Genomic DNA, 20,284 nt, shown 5'->3' with positions numbered 1-20,284 from the left:
AAAAAATGCCCGACACTGCATGGCTTCATGACATCTACTTTGCATGCAGATCTGCAGTTTGGGAGCACTGTCTGCTCCATTTGGTATCAGCTGAGGTGCTGGAAGGCCAGGCCTGGAGGCATCTACAGGTTCACTGACTCCCTCAGCCTGGTGGTTGAGGCTGACTGTCAGCTGGAAGCCCTGCGTGTGCTCTGGGCTTCCCCACAATATGGTGGCTGCATTCCCCGGGCAAGTCCTGAGGGAGAGCCAGGCACAAACCCTGTCGCCTTTGATGACCTAGTCTCGGAAGTCACATAGTGTCACTTCTGCCCATTCTCTTCGTTGAGTACCATAAAGTCCCATCCAGCTTGAAGAGAGCAAGAAATAGACTCTTCCCCTTGATGGAAGGAACATGGGAGACCAGACCTACTGCTGTGCCAGTTTCGGAAAATAACATCTTCCACAAGGGGTTTTGTTGTCACGGGAGCCAAAGTTAGGACAGTGGCTGGAGGGGAGTAGGACAGGGCCGGTGGATCCAGTACCTAGGGCCCACAATATTTATTTTTCTTTATTTTCTTTTTGGCTGCGTTGGGTCTTCGTTGCTGCACACGGGCTTCATCTAGTTGCAGTGAGTGGGGGCTACTCTTCATTGCGGTGCATGGGCTTCTCATTGCAGTGGCTTCTCTTGTTGCAGAGCACAGGCTCTAGGTGCATGGGCTCAGTAGTTGTGGCTCGCAGGCTCTAGAGTGCAGGCTCAGTAGTTGTGGCGCATGGGCTTAGTTGCTCCGTGGCATGTGGGATCTTCCTGGACCGGGGCTCGAATCCATGTCCCCTGCATCGGCAGGCGGATTCTTAACCACTGCGCCACCAGGGAAGTCCCCGGGCCCACAGTATTTTTAATTTCTTTTAAATGTTTTAATTTTCAAAACCAGAAGAAAGACTTAATATAATGCAACCTGGACTGGACTGGATTATATTCATCTTTTTACCAATGAATGATAAAATAACACTTTTAATATTTCCTTATTTAATCTTTAATTATCAGTATTAATCTTGTGACCCATGAAGGCAAACATGGGTAGGCCCAAAAAAGTCACAGTGGGATCCTGAATGTGGGATCAAGGAAGAATTTTTGTTTTGTTTAATCTTGTTTTCATAAAGGTGATATTAAAGCACATCTGCAAACGGGAATGGTCCATTAGAGAAGGATAAATGGAGGGTGCAGAAGAGAAAGGGATTACTGTGGACATGAAGTGCTTGAGTAGGCAAAGGCAGGTGACATCTAGAAACCAAGTGGAGGAGCTGACGGGGGGAGAAGTGGGAAAGGGACGCTGTGTCCATCGAACCAGGAAGAGGGGCCGGGTATGTGAGCACAGGTGCGGAGAGGTGTGTCTGCTATGGGAGGATGAGGTGGTTGTCAGATGCATCTGCTTCTCTGTGAAGTGAAGGATGTGACAAGGTCATCAGTTGAACGTGGGAGCGAGGGGAAGTTTTGAGGGCAGGAAGCGTGGTGGAAGAGTCATCTCGGGGAGAAGGGATTCAAGTCAGCAGAGGAGAGCGTGCAGTACAACTGTCCGGCATTATTTGAAGTGTGTGTGGCCAGTGCGATTTTCTGACTTTTTCCAGCTGTGTTTAGCCTCGGGTGCAGATGAGGTGTTAGCGCATAGTTACGGGGATAGCTGTAGCCAGGGTCAGGTTTTGCCAAGCGAGTAGTTAGAGGGAGAGAGGGGCGCAAAGGTCAAGGTCATGGCAAGGAAATGACAAGAGTTCTGGGCCATGTGTAAGGATAAGGAGGAAAGTGAGAATGTGACAGATGTTAAAAAGCATAGTGATAGACGGGTTGGAAGTCTCAACAGGGCTGGTGAGTTGCTGGAGTGAAGCTGTTAGTGTAAGTGAGTGGAAGGAGAGGTGATGACGGTGTTTGAATGTTTCTGACCATCAGTAGAGAAATTCATGGTAGCAAGGCCTCCGGTAGACATTCTCAGACTTCACGTGCCGTGGAAGCACCTGGAGAGCTTTTTAAAACACAGACTGTGGCCCCGCAACCCCAAGTTCCAGATTCACTAGGGGAGGAGGGGCCTGAGAATCTGCATTTCTAACAGACTCCCAGATGTTGCAGCTGCTGGCCCAGGGACCACAGTGAATGGGGGCCAAGGTGGGGTGGAAGAAAAGCTCTTGGGAACTGGGGAGATAAGCTTTGAGGCCAGAGTGGGAGGGACCAGCTGTCCACCTGATGCTTTGGGACAAATGGTGACGTCACCAGTAAATGATGACAATAAGGACAAATACAAGATGGGAGGGTCAGACGTGGCCTCGAAGGCACTGGCATTTCTGAGGGAGAAAAGAGGAAAGGTAGAGGCAACAACTGAACAAGGAGGAGACCAGCCTTAACCTCCAGACCCGGAGGCACGTGGGATTTGGGAGAAAAACCCATCGGCACTTGAAAGGATGACAGAGGAAGCGGGGTTCCACCTTCAGGGATGGCAAGAAAATTAGAAGAACTTTGAGAGATTAGGGACGTCTGGAGGCAGGGAGCTGAGAGCGAGAGCGAGCAAGAACGAGCGAGCGAGCGAGAGAGAGAGAGGTCGAGACTGGAGTGTACAAGCAATTCAGGAATGAACATCCAGTGGGAGGCAGGCACTGCTGCCCCTGAGATTATGAGACACACTGGAAGGACTGCCCCTAAAATCTCAAAAAAATTAGTGCTCCAGGTTTTCTGATTTCTTGGAGGTGTCATTTTTATATGCCATTAACATAAGCATGAGTATATAACTGATTCAAAAACAAATTCGCAGGACTTTCCTGGTGGTCCAGTGGTTAAGACTCCACACTTCTAACGCAGGGGATGCAGGTTCGATCCATGGTTGGGAGCTAGGATCCTGCATGCCGAGCGGCGCGGCCAAAATAAATAAATAAAAAATAATAATTTTCAAAACCAAATTCACATGAACCTTTAAAAGTAAGAGCCTTCAGAGATAAGTTAAGCCACGCTCCCAGATCCTTCTCATGTGTTTATACTTTGGAGAAAAAGTGGGAAGAGCCTGGCTGATAGGTCTTGGATGAAGGGTGTAGGAGGGAAGTATTTGTACTTTAAACTGAGAGATGGAGAACTTCCAAGACTCAGGGGTGTGATCTGTAAAGGAGCTTCAGATATCATGCTGGGGACTGAGTTAGCCTGGGGACAGAGGTGCTCACCCAGAGCCCTTTGCATCATAGATCCTGCTGCTTCTCATTAGGCCAAGTGAAGGGCGAGCCCCAGCTCACCAGTGATTCTGTTTTATGGGCTGGGAGTTGTCCTTGCTTCCTCTCTGGACTTCAGAGTCTGCTGTATCTCCAAGATGGGCCTCCCTGGAGCAGCATGGTGCCCAACAGAAAGGGACAGGGAGCACATGTGTGATGGGAGGGTCTCAGCCTGTCTTCCCAACTCCCCCTCCATCTGCCTACCTCTCAGTGTCCTCCCCTTCTCCCTCTTCAGAATCTGCCCGGCAGCTTAGTTGAGTGGTTGATGAGACTAAAGGGAGGGGTGGGGCTGGGGGAGCTTAGCTGACTGGAGGTCAGACCTTCCAGGGGAATCTTCTAATGATCTTAGGGCGCTTAGCTGGCCTGGCCCCGCCCCCTCGCTGCCAGCCCCCTGCACTGCCCATCCTGTTCTGTTGGCTAGGAGGTGATGAAGAGCCTGGCTAAGAGGAGGAAAGGGAGGAAGAGGGCCCTCGCCTAAGGAATCCATTGGCAGAAACCCGGGAGGAAGCACAGACCCTTGCTCCCTGACGTCCCCGGGGGCCAGGATGGGGCAGCAGTTCAGCTGGGAGGAGGCAAAGGAGAACGGCGCGATGGACGTGGCGGAGCTGCAGGAGTGGTACAAGAAGTTCGTGGAGGAGTGCCCCAGTGGCACGCTCTTCCTGCACGAGTTTAAGCGCTTCTTCAAGGTCGCGGGCAACGAGGAGGCCACCCAGTATGTAGAGGGCATGTTCCGAGCTTTCGACAAGAACGGGGTAAGGCGCCCTGAGGGGGAGGACCGATGGCTCAGGTCTCATCCCGGTGCTAAAGGAGCGTCCTCAGTGGGAGCTCCGTTCCCCAGTCCTCCTGCTCTTCCTCTGCGCTTCGTTTCTCTCCATCCCCTCTCGCCTTTTCTGCCTCACTGCTCCCCCAAACTCTTCTCCCCATCATTCCTCTTTCCTTCTTCTCTTCCTCCCCTCCACCTCACCGCTCTCATGTGACTGGCCCTCTTCCTGACAGCTGAGGGGAGACTCTGCAGAAAGGCGCACGGTCCAGCCCTCTCTGCGTGTATTTATGGACAGGGCTCCGTAGCCGGAGGACCTGGTTTTTGGCACCCACCAGAGCACCCCTGGCTGTAAAGATAAGGGGCTCCAGAGCTGCCCTAAATGGGCGGGGCTATCTTGGAACAGGTCGTGAGCGCCCCCTTGTTGGGGTCCTTCGAATTGAGACCGGCCAGCTCTTCCCACCCAGAAAGCTGGAGGAGGCTCCTTCCTGGACTTGGAGGTTGGACGGATTATTGCAAAAGCCCCTTTCTACTCTTCAAGCCATAAAAGATTCCATGAAATCATCCATCCACAGGGTTTCTTCCAGCCCTTGGATGGCACCAGGAGCTAAGAAGATAATATATTTCGTAAATGCGCACCTGGGAATCGAATTCAAACATTGAAATCCCTTCATTATTTAAGGCCATCCAGTCCAGCGCCTCTGCAGTACTTTAAACCATTAGGTTTGCCTCAAATACCTATTTCAGTCCCCCAAATTGAGGGGGTGGTGGGTTGGACCTAGATAATTAATCTGGAGAAAGCGGTGGGTACCCCACTTCTTTGTAGGGGGAGAGCTTCACTTTCTAGAGAGAGTCACTGGGAACGCTTCTTCAGGTCCCAACCTGACCCTGGTACCGGTCAGTGCACATCTCCTCATCGCCTGTAGGGGGCGGGAGGGCGGGGTCAGCGTCATTCCCTGCAACAGAAACCTCCTTGGAGATGAACCCTATCTCGGGGCCCAGAGTGAGCTTCAGCCTTCCCAAAGCTCCTCTCCACACGCGCCTCTGAGGCAGCAGCAGCCCTGGGAGGGAACAGGCAGAGGTTGTTATTCCAAATTCAGTGAATTGATTGACCAAGATCATATACTCAGTGGTCCTGAGTCCCAGGCAAGTGCTCCTGCCCAGAAGGCAGTTTGTTGGGTTTTTTTCAGAGAGAAAATGATTTTTCTAAGTGTTGAATGTCATAAGAAAAGTAAATAAATAGATCATACATAGCAAGAGTCACTATCATAGATTTATCAATCTTCCTCAAATTCGTTTAAAATTCAGTATAATAACAATTCAAGATCTCAAAGGGATTATGAAGCCCCTGGGAATAATATGGCTGACCTCTTACACCTAATCTCCTCCTATAAATCAGCATATAATATTCATCAATTGTTTTTAAAACAACCTTTTAATTTTGGTATGATTTTAAATTTACAGAAAAATTATAATGGTACAATTAATTCCCATGTACAATTTATCCAAATTCCCCAACTGTTTACATTTTGCCTCATTTGCTTTATCATTCTCTCCGTGTAATGTATTATGTATTTATGTATATATGCATACATATAATATATACATATATGTGTATATTATGCATATAAATATACATACATATTTTTTAGAGAAAATTATAGACATCACAACCTTTTACCCAAGTATTCTAGTGTGTATTTTCTAAGACCAAGGGCATTCTCTTAACCTAATAAGTGATCAAATCAGGAAATTCAACAGTAATAAATTCTGTTATCTAATCGACAATCCATATTCAAGTTTGGTCAATTGTCCTGATGACATCCATTATAACCTTTTTTTTTTTTTTTTTTTTCCGTTTGATCACACATTGCATTTACTTGTCCTGTCTCTTTCTTAGCCTTTAATTTGGAAACTTTAATCTCAGCTTTTCTTTATCTTATTTGACTCTGACATTTTCGAAGACTGCAGACCAATGATTTGGGTTTGTCCCATGTTGCCTCGTGATGAGATTCAGGTTACACTTCTGTCAGAAATGCCCCAGAAGAGATGCTGTGTCCTCCTGAGTGCATCATGTCAGGGGGCACATGATGTTGGTTTGTCCCATTAGTGGAGTGGTTCACTTCGATCACTTGGATGCATGGTGTTCTGCCAGGGTCCACCACTGTAAAGTGACTATTTTTCCTTTGTAGTTTATAAGCATCTTATAGGGAGATACTTTGAGACTAAGTAAATTTCCTGTTGCTCATCAAATGCTCATCCCCTGGGTTTGGCCTCAGCTGATAATTTTCTAACTCCACCGTCTATTTATTACTTGGCCTCCTGCTGTAAGGAAGAGCATTCCAGGCAGGTGTTTGCAGCTCCTCTGTCAGGGACTGAGTCTTCTTTCTTTTCTTTTCCCACTTTGTGTCTCCAAACCTCCACCCGACTCCACTTTCCACCTTGGCACAATCTTTGTATCAGCAAGTCTTGTTTCTAGGCAGTTGGTCTGAGATTTCTGGGGCAAATAAAATCAAAAGAGCTCATATATCTTGCTCACACGTCAAAATCTGAGGTGGTGGAAACAGGGTTTTGGTGGAGGCAAGGAGGTAGGAGTGCCTGGTCTGTGCTGCTGCTACGCCCCCTCGTGGTGGTGGTAGTAACACTCGTCTCTGGTGCTTGCCTGTGATGCACTGGATGGAAGAAGAGGGAGAATGAAGCTCAAATGTCCTTCGGGATCCTTATGTAAGGAGTGTTGGGGGTCAGGGTTGGTTCACCAGTGCAGCGCATTCAGGGAGAAACGAGGCAGGTAATCCCACAGAGCAGATCATGTTCCTGTCACTTCTGCTCCAGCTCTCGAGTAGACAGGCATTTCCATCATCTTGGGCCCCTGTGGGTAATTGAAGCTGATGAGAGCTCGTGTGCAATGGATGAGATCAGCCCCAGCTGGAAGCTTTCCAGAGCTGATCCGGGTGGGTGGGGGGGGGGGTTGAAGTAAACTCGAAGGCGAGATCACTTTTCAGGAAGAGGCTGCTCTACAGTGGGCCTCAGGTAAGGTGAGGGGTCTTTGTGGAAACCGTATCATGGTGAGACAGGATGTTATGAGAACAGAAGGTTCTAGACAAAGAATGTGGGGGAATCTAGAGATCTGGAGAGTAGGGATTTGTCCGTGGTTTTTTGTTTGTTTGTTTTTCTCCCCTTGGTGCTAGACACCAGGTTCATTTTTTAGACAGTAACAGACCTTGCATGGAGTAAGACATTTCTCCCAACCTGATGAACTGGAGAAGGCATGTAGCTTGAAAGGCTCTGCCACTTGCTGGGTGGGAATTTCTTGGGTAACTTATTCAACCTCTGAGTCTCTGTTTCCTCATCCATAACATGGGGGTGACAGACCTGAGGGAGATGATGTATGTAAAACAGATGATCCCTACCAGCCATTCTGCACACATTTTCCTACCCAATTCTTATTTTAAAAGAAACCTAACATCTATTTTTAGTAAGCTTAAAAAATAATAATTACTAATGAAAATAGCCTTTTAAAGAACAACCAGTTATCACATTGTACACCTTAAACTTACACAGTGTTCTTTAAAAGGCTATTTTGCAATTATTACCTCAGTAGAGCTGGGGAAGAAAAACTGGGAACAAGCCAAAGAACCTTCAGTGAGCAAACAGAAAGCAAACTAGGGACCATTCATACAATGGCGCACCATACAGTAATAAAAAGAAAGGAACTGTTGATGCATGCAGTGACAGATGAATCTCCAGGGCATTGTGCTGAGTGAAAAAAAGAGTTACACATTATATGATTCTATTTATATACCATTCTCAAAGTGAAAATATTTTTGTGATGGGGAACAGATCAGTGGTTGTCAAGTGTTACGGTTGGGGGAAAGATGTGACCCTTAAGAGGTAACACAAGAGAGTTTCTTTGTGTTGAGAGTTACTCGTATCTACACGTGATAAAATTTTGTAGAACGAGTGGGGAGGGGCAATTCATAGGTAGGGGATTAAGAGGAACAAACTACTACATATGAAATAAGCTACAAGGATATACTGTACGACAGTATAGTACAGGGAATATACATAGTACAGGGAATATAGCCAATATTGTATGCTCCAATAAATGGAGCATAATCTTTAAAAATTATGAATCACTGTATTGTACACCTGGAATTTATATACTATTGTACATCAACTATATTTCAATTAAAAAATTCATAGAGGGGCTTCCCTGGTGGCGCAGTGGTTAAGAATTCGCCTGCCAATGCAGGGGACACGGGTTTGAGCCCTGGTCCGGGAAGATCCCACATGCCGTGGAGCAACGAAGCCTGTGCGCCACAACTACTGAGCCCGCGTGCTGCAACTATTGAAGCCGCGCGCCTATAGCCCGTGCTCTGCAACAAGAGAAGCCGCCGCAGTAGCCCCTGCTCGAGAAAGCCCGCGCGCAGCAACGAAGACTCAACACAGCCAAAAAAAAAAAAAAGGCTACTGGTGGGGGGCGAGGAACAACCAGCAACTGCTAAGAATCTACCCTACAGAAATTACCAGAGACATAAGAAAAAATACATATGCACAAAGATGTTCATTGTGTCACATATCAAAACCATGTTCAGCAAGAGGGACTTCCCAGTATTCCTCTGAAAAAGAAGAAGAAAAGGTATGATTTTAAATAATTTTGAAGGCATGGGAAATTTTAAAATAAAAATCCAGGAACTAAAATTATAGCTACAGTCTAACCTCAATTAGGTAAATACATTGTGAGGAGTGTGGAGGACCAGAAGGAATTATATAAAGGATGTTGAATAAAACTCTTCAGGTAGGCTCATCTTATTTTCTTGGTTTTTCATCAGGCTTTTGCTGTTTCCCTCATTTGGGGCCGTGTTCTTCTGTTGCTCAAACCTCGCCCACCCAGGCACCCCTTGAACCGGGGCTGAGTGACCTGACCCAGTGGGACTGTGGGGCTCTGGGCCAGCAATGCCATTTCTGATTACAAAGTCATGGGAATGGGCTTCCCTGGTGGCGCAGTGGTTAAGAATCCGCCTGCCAATGCAGGGGACGCAGGTTCGAGCCCTGGTACGGGAAGATCCCACATGCTGCAGAGCTACTAAGCCCGTGCACCACAACTACTGACCCTGTGCTCTAGAGCCCGCAAGCCACAACTGCTGAACCCACGTGCCACAACTACTGAAGCCCGCATGCCTAAAGCCCATGCTCCGCAACAAGAGAAGCCACCGCAATGAGAAGCCCACACACTGCAACGAAGAGTAGCCCCCGCTCTCCGCAACTAGAGAAAGCCCACGTGCAGCAACGAAGACCCAACGCAGCCAAAAATAAAATAAATAAATTTTTAAAAAAATTTATAGTAAAAAAAAAGTCATGGGAATGACAGACACTCCTGGGAGAGATGACAATTCCAATTTTTGATTTGGAGGGCTGAGATCCTGACCCTGAAATACGTGAGGTCCTGCTTTCTAATTTCCTGTCAAAACTATGTTAGTCTCAAATTCAGACTTAATCATTTCTTCATTGATTCATAAATATGAGACTCTGGGTGGAAGTGGCATTGTGCTAGGCATGGAGGAGGGACAAAAGCAATGTAAACCCCTCTCCTTTCTCCCGTAGCATAGAATGTAGCTAGAGAATGAGACACACGAAACCCTTAAGGGTAGAATAGATGGTAGGTGCTGGGAGTGTCGGAAGAGGGAGAGGGAGATCATTGTGGCTGAAGTGGTGTGAGAAGGAAGGCTTCCTGGAGGAGGGGACCCTTGAGTTGAGCCTTGAAGGACAGATAGGAGTGGGTGAGCATGGAGACTGGGAATAGATCCCAGGGCAGAGAACAGCACAAGCACAGATGCAGAGGCACACAGAATGCAAGGAGGAGGCAAAGCCCTGAGTTTACAGGGATGGTGGCCTAGATTAGGGCTCACACCTGCGCTCCAGGGAGATACGGCGGTGGGCGGGAGGGAGCCTCACAGCTCCCACTCTCAATGCAGGACGAGACCATCGACTTCCTGGAGTATGTGGCAGCCCTGAACCTTGTGCTGAGGGGCACCCTGGAGCACAAGCTGAAGTGGACCTTCAAGATCTATGACAAGGACCGCAATGGCTTCATTGACCGCCTGGAGCTGCTGGACATCGTGGAGGTCAGTGTCTGCTCAGGGCGGGGGGACAGGGCAGGCACCTGGGCATGTGGCCCCGCTGGGCTGTGAGTGCTGGCTGCTGAAGTGGGGGCCCCTGGGGCTGGGGGTGGGAAGGGGCATTGGAATCATTCAGAGTGTGCTTTCCAACCACAGTGAAATTAAGCTAGAGATCAATTACAAAAAGAGAATGAGAAAATCCCCATCTGTTTGGAAATTAGGCAATCCACTTCCTAATACTCCATGAATCAAAACAATAATATCACACATACACACAAAGTATTGTGAACTGAATAATAATGCAAACATAACAAAACTTGTGGAATGCAGCTAAAGCTGGACTTGCAGAAACATTGGTAGCCTTAAAATGTATATACTAGAAAATAAGAGGCTGAAAATTCAATGATCCAAGAAGTCTTCTCAAGAAATTAGAAGAAAGAGTAAATTAAGGCCAAAGAAAGCAGAAGAAAAGAACTAATAAAGAGCAGAAATTAACGAAACAGAACACAAATGCATAAGGAAAGTCAACAAAAGCAAAAGTTGGTTCTTTGAAAAGACTAACAAAGCTGATTGACTACTAGCAAGAACGAGCAAGGGGTAAAAAAAAGTACTACAGCTCAGACTCTGCACGAAACCTGCATTAGCCTATTACGCCCCAAAACTGCACTCCGAGGAGGGGATTGTTGGTCCATTTTACAGATAAGGAAATCGGCCCGTGGAGATTGTGTGGTTTGCCCAAGTTCATCCACCAGGAGGTGCTGGGCTGCCTGTAACCCCTGAGCCTCCCAGCACCGTTAGTGGGGCCTGCTTTGTGCCAGGCGCTGCATTGGGCTGTGGGGACCCAGAAGGCACACCTCTGTCCTCAGAGAGCCCCAACCAAGGACTAAGGATAATCCTCACATTTGTCTGTCTCTCCCCCGTTTCACTTCCAAACGTTGCCTCATTGCCAGAAACAGGGCAAGGGAGACACCTGTGCTTTTCCCTCTCCCGTCATCCTATTTCACACACATACACACACATCTATAAATACACTAAATTCTCTTTTCCTCTCTGAATCTCCATTTCTTCCTCTGTAGTGTGGAGTTCAGACCATCACTGTGCCGTCCACATCCCTCCTTAAAGGTTTTGGGTGTCAGCTCTGACACTCACAGTGGAAATGCCAAAGGCGTGGGGCTAAGGCGGTGTGTGAAGCCGAGAACTCCTCGGTTGGAATTAGGCCAATGGGACCCTGAGGGAACAATGGGACCCACGGGTCACTTTTAATTTGGTCCCATGGTCCTCAGATGCACAGACTGGGGGGCAGCGCTGGGGACGAGCTGCCGAGGGATGTGGGTCCTGGGGAGAGGGCAGGGCATGCAGGGTCTTGTGGATACCACCGGGTTCTCTCCCACAGTCCATCTACAGGCTGAAGAAAGCCTGCAGGGTGGAGATGGAGGCTGAGCAGCAAGGCGAGCTGCTCACACCTGAGGAGGTCGTGGACAGGATCTTCCTTCTGGTGGATGAGAACGGAGATGGTAACGGGCAGAGAGGATGGTGGGACGGGTGGGGGGGCACGGCACCCATCCTGGATCACCCAACTTTCTATCCACGTGACCTTAGGCAAGGCCCTTCACCTCCTGACAGTGAGATGGGTGTGGAGGGGAATACATAAAATAGCAAGGGTGTCACTAGCATGTGAGGTTTGTAAGGGTGATTAAAACTCCTGTGGGAGTTGCTGATGGAGGCCAGGCAAGCACAGTGGAAGAAGAGGAGCTTTGGAGTCAGGCAGACCAGGGTGCTACATGTACCCTCTCAGCCTGGTCTCAGTTTCCTCACCTGGAAAATGGGGCTAAGAACGGTTGAAAGGAAAAAATGGGGTCATGTACTTAAGAGCCGGCTACTTGGGCTCTCCTCGCTGTAGCTCAGAGCCCCAGCCCCAGGCTGTATGGGGAGGCAGCTGGCTGGGAACACACCCAGAAGAGCCCTCAAGAGCATTCTGAGGGTACCGCGGGCAGAAGTAAAATTTAAACTCACTTGCAAATAAAGTCCCTTAAAGAAACCCTTGAAGGTTCCAGGTGACTCCTGGAGAATCAGGGAATCGACAAGGCCCAAGCTTAGGCCCTGAGGCCGCAGGCTCATCTGTGTACAAGGTGTAGGCGCACCCAAGGAGAGAAGGCCTCACCTCTCACCCCCACCCCATTTCTTCCATTCCCCCTGTGACCATCTCTCCTACCCCTTGTGCAGGCCAGCTGTCCCTGAATGAGTTCATTGAAGGTGCCCGTCGTGACAAGTGGGTGTTGAAGATGCTGCAGATGGACGTGAATCCCGGTAGCTGGATCTCTCAGCAAAGGCGGAAAAGTGCCATGTTCTGAGGGCTCCGGGGTCCTGGGAGCCCTCCAATACTCCAGGCTCACCAGGTTTCCAGAGCAGTGGGAGGGCCCCTGGCTCAGCCTGCTTATGCCCACTCTTATCCTGGCTTGGACTTCCTGGCATCCCCTGTGCAGGACTTCCTGGCATCCCCTGTGGGGCTGAGTGGGGTGGGGAGGGGCCGTTGGTCTGAAGTGGCCAACAGGACCCGGTCCATTGGGAGGATTCACAGGGTGGTGAAGGGAACAGGCTTCCTCTCCCCCTTCAGCTGCTCCTGGGAAAGCTATGCCTTGGCTAGGTGGTAGTGGGGTTTCCACAAATTCTTAACATGGTTCATAGCTGGAAGCAGGGAAAACTGAGGGATAGGGGTTCCATAGATGAAATTAGCAATGAGAATGCCTACACAGTGTGAAACTGACTAGTAGAAGGGTGGGGCTGGCAGGTGTTGTTGACTCTGAAGAAAGGTAGGAATTGGGGAGAAGGGATGGATAATAATTACATCCCCCCAGGATCCTGAGGAATGTTCATGGGAGGACTCTTGCCTCTTCCTCTCCAAGTTGTCCTTGCCAGGGGTGTCAGGAGGGAAACTTGCAACAAGTAAGGCCGTGGTCTTCCTGCCCTTGGAGGGGGTCAGCTGTGCTTAAAGGGGCTGTTTCAGCTCTGCCCTGGTGCTGCTCCCCCAGCCCCTGCTGCCAACCCCTCCCAACCCTCCCCTCCCCCTCCCTACCCCTCATCCCTCACACTCTCCTCTCCAACCCCCACCCCCAGAGTGGACCCTCCACAATTCCCCATCACAAGCCCACAAGCCAAATGTGTCTCCTTAAAGGATGGAGAAAACTTTCCTCTGTCTCTGGGGAGAACTGGGGCCTGCCAACCTGGGTTCTAGGCCAGGCTTTGCCTCCAACTGCTGTGTGACCCAAGACGGCCATTTCTTTTCCCTAACCTTGGTGTCTCATCTGCACGGTGAGCAGGTTGGACTAGACAAGCAGTTTTCAGATTATTACTTTTTTAGATGTGGAATTCTTTTTTTTTTTTTTTGGCCGCACTGCACAGCTTGTAGGATTTTAGTTCCCCGACCGGGGATTGAACCCAGGCCCTTGGCAATGAGAGCGCGGAGTCCTAACAACTGGACCGCCAGGGAATTCTCTAGACGTGGAATTACTTTTGTTATACAAACTCTATGTGCAACCCCAGTACATAAACTAGATTAAAAGGCAGTCACTCTGGGGCTTCCCTGGTGGCGCAGTGATTAAGAATCCGCCTGCCAATGCAGGGGACACGGGTTTGAGCCCTGGTCCGGGCAGATCCCACATGCTGGGGAGCAACTAAACCCGTGCACCACAACTACTGAGCCTGCGCTCTAGAGCCCGCGAGCCACAACTACTGAGCCCACACACCACAACTGCTGAAGCCCGCGCGCCTAGAGCCTGTGCTCCGCAACAAGAGAAGCCGCTGCAATGAGAAGCCAGCCCACCACACGCAATGAAGAGTAGCCCCCGCTCGCCGCAACGAGAGGAAGCCCACGCACAGCAATGAAGACCCAACGCAGCCATAAATAAATGAATAAATTTATTTTAAAAAGAATCCGCCTGCCAATGCAGGGGACACGGGTTCAAGCCCTGGTCCGGGAAGATTCCACATGCTGCGGAGCAACTAAGCCCATGCGCCACAACTACTGAGCAGCAAAGAGTAGCCTCCTCTTGCTGCAGCTAGAGAAAGCCCACACGCAGCAACGAAGACTCAACACAGCCAAAAATAAATAAAAGGCAGTCACTCTGGTTGCATGGAGTGCCGAGGAACTCAGAAAAGGAACTCATGTGACTAGATATGTTTCTGTGTTGATGTATGAAGAATAAAACTAACTTGTGGAGCCTGTGATTTGATTTCATGGGCATTATATTCATATAAAATTTCCTTTAGAAACAAATGTAAGGTAAAAAAATAGTTGATTAAAAAATAATAGTAATCCAGCTGGGACACAGATATGCCCCAGATCATGAAGATGGTATGTGAATGAGGTTGGGGAAATGTCCCATTTCTATCCAAATACCCTCCCAGCTTTGACCTCCAGGATTTCCCAAGAGGCAGCCACCAAGAGAAGAAGCAGAAATGTCAACTCCCTTTTTTTCCAGGTTGCCCCAGGCATTGAGCTCCACCTTCCCTCCATGTCGGTGCTCAGGCCCTGGCTGACTTCCCAGTCTGAAGTGGTTCACGTGACGGACAGGACGGTGTGAGCAAAACACATCCTCTCCTCCCCGCCCAAGGGGGCTCTCTGCAAGCTGGGGGTTTACCCCCCTTTCCACTTGTTTGCTCCATCCCACCCCTGGATTTTTTTTTTTTTACTCCCTGAACTTCCCTCACACCCCGCTGAAGCGAAGACTCAAAGTTCAGAAGGAAAGAGCATCTTTGAAAACATGGTCATAACTGCTCCAGCCTATGTCTCTCCCCAGGTTCTTGGACAGGTGTTCCTAAAGTTGGGGTGTGCAAAGAATGGGGATAGAGCCCACCTATAACAGACTGTTCTACTTCCCAACTGGCTGTCAGGTGTCACTGCAGCAAGAGGGATTTAGGCTAGATCAGGGATGGTCAGGACACTTGCCATAAACAGTGAGTCACAATCCTGTGGGGAACCACGTGGCACCATGTGCCACCGAGGGGCCAGCAGAGGAAGAACGAGGGTGTTGTGCAGTCACTTCTGAATAAATATGGATTTCCTCTGGATAAAGGAGCACTGTCTATAGTATCATATTTTATTATAATGATGCTTGGCCTGTGAGATCTTTGAGGATGAGAATTGTCCTCTTCTTTGCACGTCTAACATCTAGCATTAATACAAAGTAGGTGTTCGATAAACGCTTTTTGAAGGGAGGAACGAATCAACACAGACCACACAAGTACACTCTGGGATGCTGGGGGCAGGATGGGTGTGTGATACAGCACCCAGATGGAGGTCGCAGCCACCAGATCTGTGTGATCCCATTAGAGTCCCGGGAAAGCCCACCTCTGCATCAGAGCTTCTCTGTCCAGAAGAGCGTGGAACTGGAGAAGCTCAGTGGAAGAGCTGGTAAAAGCTGGGGGAGGGGCCAGAAGGGGCTGGGGAGGAGCCTGAGGGATGTTGAAGGCTTCCCCCAGCAGGGAGCGGTCACCACCAGCTGAGTCACACAGAGGGCTCAGGAACCGTCCTTCACTGTCCCCTGCTCTGAATCCCCACCCCTGCCCCTCTGCTGCCACCATGTGCCCCGAGCAGGTGAGCTGAGCCTTTGAGTTCAGAAGGCTCCATCTAGTATTAAAACAACGAGACACCAGGCACCACCACAGACCCCTCCCCAATACAGAAACAGTAGGGCGGTGGGCTCAGCCGGCTGCTTCCGCTGCCTCACTTTCCCTGCCACCAGCTCCCTCCTCATCCTGCTCTCCATTCTGGAGCCTGCGCACAATGCGGGTAAGGTCCAGGCTTCGGGTTAGCGTGTCCAAGAGCATCTGGTCCTTCTGGACGCCCTCCATGAACTCCTCCAGGGAGAGTTCCCCTGGGGTAGAGAGAAAGGGCATCATGGGCAGGAGGTGTTCACATCTGCTGTCCGAGACCCAGAGCTGCAGTCTTGTAAGGGGGACAGAACCAAGGCTGGAGGAAGTGGCTGTGAACGGAGCTGGCCAAAGAGCCAGAGACCAAAGTCTGGTGCAGGCATCCCCAAAAGCCAGCTCTGTGGCCGGGGCGGAGGCAGGCAGAGGAGGTGGCCAGCAACGGCCCTTTTGTGCCTCCCTCTCCCCTTCTGCCCTCTCCCCTGGGGACCCTGGTGACACCCCCAGTGACCCCTCCCCTGGGGACCCCCAGCGCGGCCTCACCATCCCCATTGACGTCAATCTTGGAGAACACTGTATCGGTGAACTCCTCTGCGGTCATGGTCGAGTCGCTGCAGGGGTTAATGGTTCGGATGGCCTGGGAGGGAAGAAGAAGTGAGATGACCCGTCCTAATTAGTCTCAGCGGTAGGAGCGGGGCAGAGCGAGCACGTCAGGCTCCCAACAGCGTGTGCGTGTAAGGTGAGTACAGATCAAGGTGCCTGAGGCCTCAGGCAGAGCTGGGACTGCGCTTCAACAGATCTTGGTACAGATGAGGAAACTGAAGCCCAGAGAGCAGAAGAAACCTGGCCCGGGTCACGCAGCTGGTGAGGGCCGAGCCACCCAGGGGAAGTCAGTCCCAATCCTGTCCGCTTCCTAGCACACTGTTCCGCCAGCTTAAGACCCAGCCCCAAGCTCTCAGCTCTGGCTCCGCCCCTGCCCGGCCCTCTGCACCTGGAGTTACCCGGATGATGGTGAGCAGCTCATCGCGGTCGATGCATCCGTTGCCGTCCACGTCGTAGAGCTTGAAGTACCAGCGCAGCTTCTGTTCCACCTTCCCCTTGAGGACAAGACTCAGCGCCGCCACGTACTCCATGAAGTCGATGTAGCCGTCCTGGGTGAGGGGCATGGTCGCCTGAGCCCCCTCTGCCTGGGCCCCGCCCCGGCCCCGCCCTCGGAGCCCCCGGGGCCCCAGGATACGCTGAGCCCAGGCCCGGACCCGCGCCCCGCCCCCTTGGCGCCCACCAGCTTACGCCCTCCTGGACGCCCGTTATAGCTCACCCTACCTGCCCCAGGATGGTTTACCAAATTTGATAAACCAGTCCCCTCTAGAGTATGAATGGCTTATGCTATCCCTTCACAGGTATTTTGGTTCCAGCCGTCACTGGCTGCTTCCCTGTGATCCTCAAACTTCAGCCTTCCAGTTTGGGGGGTGGGGTGTAAGAGTGTGTAGGTGGGAGGAGAGACAAGGACTCCCCAGGGATGGGGGCGTGGTTTGGATGAGCTCTAACTAACCGAGGTAAGGGGTACAGATAGATGGGGAGGCACCGAGCGCCTTTCTCATTCTTCCCTTTATTCTTCGAAACTTACCGAGCACCTACTACGTGCTGTGATAGGCTGAGGATTCAGAACTCCGTAAGATAGAACCCTGTCCTGATGGGAGCGCAATGTTGAGGACGCAGGTTTGAATCCTGGCCTCACCCTCTCAAATATGTGGGATCTGGGACAAAGGATTTAGTATGTCTCTGGCCCTCGATTTCCTCATCAGTAATAGTTATAACAACTGCCACCTCCATGGGATTGTTGTGGGCTTAAATGAGTGCATGTGTGTAAGGCACTCAACACTGCCTGGCACATAGTAATCACTCAGTAAATGTTAGCTATTGTTATTACCACTATACTATTACTATTATTATTATTACTATTATTATTATCAAGAGATCATTGTGCCATCATGATGTATATTCAGTGACAGCATATCTGGACAGGACATTATGGACTCACAGAATAGGGGAGCACCCAGGCAAGGGCAGCAGGGAGGCTTCCTGGGGGAGGCGCTGCCCTCATTGAGTCTTGGAAGGATTGGCCAAGGGGGAAGGTGGTGCAAGACATTCCTGCGGGATATTTCCCCAGAACCCTCCAAATGTTCAGCAGCTGACCCTCTGCCTGGCCCTGCCAGCCCTACCAGTAGGGTCAGAGAAGCAGGGAGCACAGGCCTGCTTCTGCCCACCTCCCCCAAGCCAAGTGAAGCTGGGAGAGGGAAGCCTTGTCATGCAGAGAGGCTGGGTACTGTAAGGAAAGGAGCACTGGACTCAGAGCACGTGACTTGGAGTCCAGTCCCTGTTCCTCCACTTACTCACAACCATGACTCTGGAACCAGGAAGTTACTGAGAGGCAGATTTGGGGTCAGTATCAAGAACTCTTTAACAGGCAGGGTTGCCTGTGGTGGAATGAGCCTCGTGCAGTAATGACCTCTCTGTCACTGAAAGTGTGCAAGCAGAGGCTGGGGTAACGTTATTAGGGATGTGGCAGAGGTTGGGTATGAAGGCCTCTGAGATCTCCCAATTGTGTGCTGGCCTTTGGCCTTAGGTGAGACCTTAACCACCTGAGCCCCGTGGTAGGTAGGTAGGTAGCCCCGTGGTTCACACTCATAGTGAACATTTGCGTAGTGCTTCCCCGTGTTTAAGGGCTTTCCCATATGCCTTAGCTCAATCAGTCCTTGCCCAACCCTCCTTTCAGGATCATTGTCAGGATGGAGCCAGGCGCCCCTGCAGCCACGCTCAGAGAAGCAAGAAGACCGCTATCGAAGTTTCCTCTGGGCAAGGGGACACAGGGTGAGGGTACTTTTGCTTTTCATTTTTTATCTTTCTATATTGTTGGAAACTTTTACAGTGAGCTGTAGTTTTTTGGTAATTAAAATAGTTTTTAATTTTGTAATTTTTTGTAATTTAAAAAAAATGGCTAAAAGGGGGCAATGGAAAGGTATGTGCACTGGTGCCAGAAAGACCTAAACCATGTCTTAGGAGAGGTGTGACCTTGGACAAGTCACGTAACCTCTGTGAGTCTCAGTTCCTCAGCTCTGTGATGGGAATGACAGTACGCGCTTTTCAAGATTGTGGTCTGGGTTAGATTCAGTAATAAGACTACAGCGATACTTTTTTTTCATGCTTCATATGATGTTTTACTCACTTTACTCTTTTAATCTCGCAACCACCCCTGGGTATTTTTGTCTGCATTTTCAGATGAAAAGCTAAAGTTGAGAGAGGTTAGGCCACACACTAGTGAATGACAAAGCCTTTCCTAGAAACTGAAGTCTCCTGAATGCCACCCAGCGCTCAGATGCAGGGATGGAAGATTTATATTGATTTGTGTGCACCTGTGAGGTTGCCGGGTACAGCCAAGCCCAGGCAAAACTTTGAAGTAAACAAAGCATATGGCGGTTACCCAGGTCACACTCCCCACTCACAGCTATACCCCCAAACCCTGCGCACCCAGTGCAGTACCCTAGGATACAGCTCTCTTCTAATTCAGGGGCTGGCAAACTTTTTCTATAAAGGGCCAAATAGCACATATTTCAGTTTTGACAATCAGTAAAATAATGGGTGTGGTGTGTTATGATAAAAATTCATTTACAAAAATAGACCCATGGGCTATTGTTTGCACTCCCCTGTTTAACTTCTCTCTGTATCAAAACTTCCCAGTCTTGTGTCCCATCTCGTAGCTAACCTGCCCTACTGCTTTATGCTGGCAACAATGGTTGGAAGCAATGTTGCCTGAAGTGTGATTTATCCCATTGGTGTGTACAAGGCACTTTAGATGTTACAAAGATGCTGTTCAGTTTAACAATTAGCAGGTATGTATTTAAATTAGTGTATATTATATAATATATAACTATTTCATAAAATTCATAATTTCTCACAGTCATTCACTCAAATTAAAATATTGATTGAGCACCTACTGTGTTCCAGGCACTGTTCTAGGTGCAAAGGCTACAGCAATGAACAAGAAAGACAGAAATCCCTGCCTTCATGGAGTTCCCATTCCGGCAGGAGAAATTGACAATAAACATAGCAACTAAATGTTATTCAGTATCATGTATTAGAAGATGAGACGTGCTCTGGGGGAAAAGGGGAGGAGTAGGAAATGCTACGGTGGGGGCTAGTCCTAGTTAAATGGGGTTGAAACCAGGAGATCAGGGCAGGTGTCAGTGGGAAGGAGATATTTGAACAGAGTCTTGCAGCAGGGGAAGGTGTGAGCCAAGCAGAATTCTGGAGGAAGAGAGTCCCAGGCAGCGCCCAGGCCCGAAGGTGGGGATGTGTGTGGAATTGAGGAGGTCAGGTTTGGGACAGTATAGGTGGTGCTTACATGTGACAAGTGATGGCATATGAATGACTCAGGTTAGGCAAATACAGGGTTGATGGGTTGCCCCTCCCTGGTGTCATACATGTAATCTTAGGGGGTCCTTCTGAAGGTTTCCTTAACAGGCAAGAAGCTGAGCTATTT

General features: G+C 49.7%; 2 protein-coding genes across 4 annotated transcripts in view; one reads left to right on the top strand and one right to left on the bottom strand.

Moving 5' to 3' along the window:
- Positions 1-3,703: 3,703 nt before the first annotated feature.
- Positions 3,704-12,533, top strand: GUCA1B (guanylate cyclase activator 1B). Its single transcript, XM_068558741.1, has 4 exons — positions 3,704-3,971; positions 9,955-10,104; positions 11,492-11,612; positions 12,322-12,533. Exons 1-4 carry the CDS (start codon positions 3,765-3,767, stop codon positions 12,447-12,449), a joined length of 606 nt encoding a protein of 201 aa, XP_068414842.1. The 5' UTR covers positions 3,704-3,764; the 3' UTR covers positions 12,450-12,533.
- Positions 12,534-14,871: 2,338 nt separating this feature from the next.
- Positions 14,872-20,284, bottom strand: part of GUCA1A (guanylate cyclase activator 1A) — a 30,366-nt gene continuing 24,953 nt past the window's right edge. For all 3 annotated transcript variants that reach the window (XM_068558721.1, XM_068558723.1, XM_068558722.1), the window contains 3 exons: positions 16,746-16,895; positions 16,288-16,381; positions 14,872-15,971 (listed from right to left, as the gene is read on the bottom strand). In XM_068558721.1, the coding sequence (XP_068414822.1) occupies positions 15,799-15,971; positions 16,288-16,381; positions 16,746-16,895 (417 nt within the window). In that variant the 3' untranslated portion in view covers positions 14,872-15,798. The remainder of the gene's footprint in view (positions 15,972-16,287; positions 16,382-16,745; positions 16,896-20,284) is intronic.

This window comes from Eschrichtius robustus, chromosome 12 (genome assembly GCF_028021215.1).
Source record: "Eschrichtius robustus isolate mEscRob2 chromosome 12, mEscRob2.pri, whole genome shotgun sequence".
NCBI lineage: Eukaryota > Metazoa > Chordata > Mammalia > Artiodactyla > Eschrichtiidae > Eschrichtius > Eschrichtius robustus.
This window is presented reverse-complemented; position numbering and strand designations above follow the sequence as displayed.